The sequence below is a fragment of the Colobus angolensis genome, unplaced genomic scaffold, assembly GCF_000951035.1.
Source record: "Colobus angolensis palliatus isolate OR3802 unplaced genomic scaffold, Cang.pa_1.0 Scaffold17, whole genome shotgun sequence".
NCBI classification, from domain to species: Eukaryota; Metazoa; Chordata; class Mammalia; order Primates; family Cercopithecidae; genus Colobus; species Colobus angolensis.
In genome coordinates, this window is record NW_012114821.1 from 925941 (window position 1) to 930974 (window position 5034).

At 56.3% G+C, this 5034-nt stretch overlaps 1 protein-coding gene across 2 annotated transcripts in view; it reads right to left on the reverse strand.

The window, feature by feature from the left end:
• Positions 1-5034, reverse strand: part of MROH1 (maestro heat-like repeat family member 1) — a 124765-nt gene that overhangs the window by 63062 nt on the left and 56669 nt on the right. For both annotated transcript variants that reach the window (XM_011938033.1, XM_011938034.1), the window contains 2 exons: positions 3276-3354; positions 1934-2047 (listed from right to left, as the gene is read on the reverse strand). In XM_011938033.1, the coding sequence (XP_011793423.1) occupies positions 1934-2047; positions 3276-3354 (193 nt within the window). The remainder of the gene's footprint in view (positions 1-1933; positions 2048-3275; positions 3355-5034) is intronic.

A 5034-nucleotide genomic window follows, 5' to 3' on the forward strand; every position in this document is an offset into this window, starting at 1 on the left:
CCCGCTCCTCCACACAGAGCGGGCGCTCCCCTCCCCGCTCCTCCACACAGAGCGGGCGCTCCCCTCCCCGCTCCTCCACACAGAGCGGGCGCTCCTCTCCTTGCTCCTCCACACAGAGCGGGCGCTCCCCTCCCAGCTCCTCCACACAGAGCGGGCGCTCCTCTCCAGGCCCCTCCACAGAAGGGACTCTCCCCTCCCAACCCCTCCACACAGATCGGGTGTGCCCCTCCCCACCCCCAGCATCCAGACAGCCCACCGCAGCACCACCCTGGGCTCTGAAATCTGGACAGGCCCAAAGCAGCAGGACCTCAGGCTGCTTTTGGTGGGGCAAGGGCCGCGGAGGGTGTCCTGAGGTGCCTGTACCTGATTCTTAGCCTGGTGACATTCACACTGTGGCCCCATCTGCCCCTCTCCTCCCCTGGCCCTGCTGCTTTCTGGTTTTTTTTTTTTTTTGAGACGGAGTATCACTCTGCTGTCCAGGCTGGAGTGCAGTGGCGCCATCTCGGCTCACTGCAACCTCCGCCTTCTGGGTTTAAGCAATTCTCCTGCCTCAGCCTCCCACGTAGCTTGAATTACAGGCGCCTGCCACCATGCCAGGCTAATTTTTTGTTGTTGTTGTATTTTTAGTAGAGACAGGGTTTTACCATGTTGGCCAGGCTGGTATTGACCTCCTGACCTCAAGTGATCTGCCCGCCACGGCCTCCCAAAGTGCTGGGATTACAGGCATGAGCCACTCCCCAGCCAGCCCTGCTGCTTTCTCAAGCTGCTCCTACATGTCCCAGAACTCTATGTGCCTCCCTCAGTGGCTGCTGTTTGCATCCCAGCACCTGATAGTGAACCTCACAGGACAGGGGGCAGTGCTCCGCTTCTGAAAAGGGCAGACAGAAAATATTTTAGGCTTTGTGGGTCACATGTGGTCCCTTTGTTCGCTTTTATAACCCATTAAAGATGTAACAACCTCCCTAGCTCACAGGCTGAGCACGGGCAGACTGCAGGGCTGGTGGGCCATGGCCACTGTGCACTGACCTGCGGAAGAGCCATGCTGGAAACCACAAGCTCACCTGTGAAAAATAGTATGTTTTCAGGCTTATCACTAATCACTTCAATTAGCCTTAAGGATGGGTGTGGTGGCTCACAGCTGTAATCCCAGCACTTTGGGAGGCCAGGTGGGCAGATCACCAGGTCAGGAGATTGAGACCATCCTGGCCAACATGGGGAAACTCTGTTTCTAAAAAAAAAATACAAAAATTAGCTGGGCCTGGTGGCACACCCCTGTAGTTCCAGCTACTCGGGAGGCTGAGGCTGGAGAATGGTGTAAACCCAAGAGGTGGCAGTGAGCTGAGATTGCGCCACTGCACTCCAGCCTGGCGACAGAGCAAGACCAGGTCTTAAAAAAAAAAGAAAAAGAAAAAATTAGCCTTAAAACAAGGAAACGTGCATTTTTTACTGTAATTGTGAAGAAACCATCACACATATGTAAACTGAGGGACATTCTACAAAACAGTTGGCCTCCTCATCCCTTAAAGAGTAAAAAGGCTCCTCTTGGGCAAAGAAGTCTAAGAGATAACCAAACTAAACCAAAGTATGTCTCTGAATAGATCCCAGAGTGAGCTAGAGCAGTGGGCTCAGGGATGGCTGTCTTAGGCTCTGGGAGCCCTCAGAGGCATGGTCACGTGGGGAGTGTGGCCACGCATGGTGTCTGCAGCCAGCTGTCAAAGCAAGTGTGAGCCACCACCATCTGGTGAAGGGTAGAAAGGTACCACCCATGCAACTTTCTAAAAAGTTTAGAATTTTGCAAAATAGAAAGTAGGAAATCTTTCTAGAGAATTCAAAGCAGGATGGTGCTTTCACCTAGAGGGACAAAATCTGCCAGGACTTGCTCCATCCTGGACACGGCCAGGGGTGGCGGCCGGGCTAGCATGGAGGCACTCACCAGCCGAGTTGATGACATGTCTGACCACCTGCAGGGTGCCCACGCGGGTCCTCTCGTTGCTGGTGTCCAGCCTGGGCAGCAGGAAGGCCAGTAGGCGGTCAGGCAAGCTGCAGGCTACAGGGCAACAGGTACAGATTAGGCTCCATGTCATCTTGTTCATTCCTATACACAGCGTCCACCTACTCTCCAGCACAGCGGAGAAGCCAAGAGAGAGTTGCTGTGTGAAGGTGAGAAGCTGGGGCCACCTAATCACTGGGCCTGGCTCTGATGCCCTTGTCTAAGGCAGGGTTGGAGCACATGTGGCCCTTAGCCCACGGCGCCAGCACCACTCAGAGCATGCCGGGACTTAGATCTTGGCCCACCCAGCACACCGGTGCTTGTTTCAGCATCTCCAGCTCACGAGGGGGCCTGCGAGAGGGCCCTCAGTGGCCCTTCTTGGCTCTCCTGGCTCTAGACCAGTCTAAGGCTCAAGGGGACTCGAGCTGTCGAGCACACAGACCCCCAGCACAAGCAGGGCTAACACAGCCCAAGCTCCAGGAGCCCTCTGGCAATGACTGCAGCAGCCCCCTTATCAGTACTTCACGGACCAGAGCCATCCCCCTTCCAGGTGGGCTCTGGAGGCCTGCTCTGCCTGGGTATCAGACCTGTGGTCCCTCTGCCCACCACAACCCTGCCCCCAGCCTGGTTGCAGTCAGTCTCCCCACACCCCTCCTGCGGATCTTGTGTAAGGGCAGATGCTCGTGCAGGTGGGGGACCCAAGGCCCCGCCTGCCCGTCCAGCTCAAGGGAGATGCCGATGCTGTGGCCCCAGTAGTGTGACAGCCCCAAGTGCAAGCAGGGCCCCTCCTCACACCATCTGCTGTCCCCCAGGATGGCTATGAGGGCCTGTGCAGGGCACAGGGACAGCATCCAGTGGGGGTGGTGACAGGATGCATGGCACCTCCAGGTGGGTCATGGGAGGCCGGCAGGTAACCAGGGCCAGCAGCCACATGCCACCTGGAGGAGTAGAGAGCAGGCCATGGAGCCAGAGATTGGGTGTGGAGGAATAGGTAAGCGGGGGGCAGGTAGGGGAACGCGGGGACTGGACCACTAGTGGAGGTGCCCGAGGATTTGGGCAAGTCAGCAGCACGCTCCTCAGAGGAGAACAACGTTCCAGGCTGCAGCCGCTGCCCAGGCCCTGGTTCAGAGAACTCTGGAGCCACAGGTAGGCCCAGGAGAGGTGGAAACAGGGGCCTCCTCATCCCGGACCAGGACCCCAGCCACCACCATCCTCCACATGCAGCAGGTGGTGACCCCATGAGTATCCGCAGATGCCCGTGGGCAAGGCTGGGCCCACCACTCACCCAGCACAGTGAAGCAGCGCAGCACCTCCTTCTGGTTGCTCATCACCAGGGGGCTTGAGGACTCCACAGGCACACAGATCTGCTCCAGGAACAGGGCAGAGGTTACAGACCAGAGAGGCCAGAAGGAAGGATTGCCTCCCTCTGACGATTCCGGGCCTGGGCAGCTGGGCAGAGGGCTCTGGGTTTCCACCCCATGCCTACAGCAGGCAGCAGGCACTCCAGGCTCTTTCTCACCCAAGCCCTGGGTGCAGGACAATCTCATCCCCTGTAATCAGAGGCGCTCCAGGGACCAGCCCCATCTCCTTACGGTGGGGTAGAGGGAGACGGGCAGCAACAGGCAGACACACAGCTGCTGTCAAGTCTCCAGGGACACATTCTGCTCCTGCCACCCTCCACCCCTCCTACCAGCAGCAGGAGAAGAGATTCCCAAGAAACATTTCTTGACTAGAGAGGAGAGTCTCCCATGGCCCAGGCATGGCGCCCAGGACCGCAGGCTGGAAAGCATGATCTCTAGGACAGATAAAGCACTGGGACACATAAAGCACTGGGACCCAAAACTTCTGGAGTCCACTTGTTCCAACTCATAAGGGAAAAAGTCATATTGGCAAAAAGCAAAAACTAAGGCTGCTGGCTGGGCATGGTGGTGCACGCCTGTGGTCCCAGCTACTCAGGAGGCTGAAGTGGGAGGACTGCCTGAGCCCGGGAGGTTGAGGTTGCAGTGAGCTGTGATGGTGCCACTGCACTCCAGCCCGGGGACAGAGGAAGACCCTGTCTCAAACAAATGAACAGACAACAACAAAAACTAAGGACGCTGGCAGATGCATCTCTGGGCTCCACAGTACCTTAGCGGGTGATATAGAAGCACACCCCCACTAATCCAGGTGTGACATCCTAGGTCCCCACTCGCAGGTGTCATAGCAAAGGGCACTGACAGGGTCTCTGCACAAAGGGCTCCAAAGCAATTCTTCAGCAGAGCCCTCTTATGAGCCAGAAGAGGTTAGCCACAGCAAAGGCCCCAGGCCCACAGGGCCGCACCCCAACCTGGGTTCTTAGAGAATTATCAGGAAGCACGGTGAGGTGGAGGAGCTGGCCCCAGGGCCCAGCTCTAGGTTCCCAGGTAGCTCCTTGTTATTTCTTTTTCGAAACAGAGTTTCGCTCTTGTTGCCCAGGCTGGAGTGCAATGGCGTGATCTTGGCTTACTGCAACCTCTGCCTCCTGGGTTCAAGCGATTCTCCTGCCTCAGCCTCCTGAGGCGCGTGCCACCATGCCTGGCTAATGTTTGTATTTTTGGTAGAGACAGGGTTTCACTATGTTGGTCAGGCTGGTCTCGAACTCCTGACCTTGTGGTTCACCTGCCTTGGCCTCCTAAAGTGCTGGGATTACAGGCATGAGCCACTGCACCCAGCCTAGATGTTGTTGTTTTAAGGTGGTAAGTTTTGCGATAACTGGTCACACAGCAATATATAACTAATGCAAATGGGTATTCATCTCGAAAAAAGATACAGTTGGATTCTCATTCCTTCCCTAAAATAAATCCCAGACAGATTAAATAATAAAAGCATAGGGGGCCAGGCGCAGAGGCTCATGCCTGTAATCCCAGCACTTTGGGAGGCCAAGGTGGGTAGATCACTTGAGGTCAGGAGTTCAAGACTAGCCTGGCCAACATAGTGAAACCCTGTCTCTATTAAAAATACAAAAATTGGCCGGGCGCAGTGGCTCACGCCTGTAATCCCAGCACTTTGGGAGGCCGAGGTGGGCG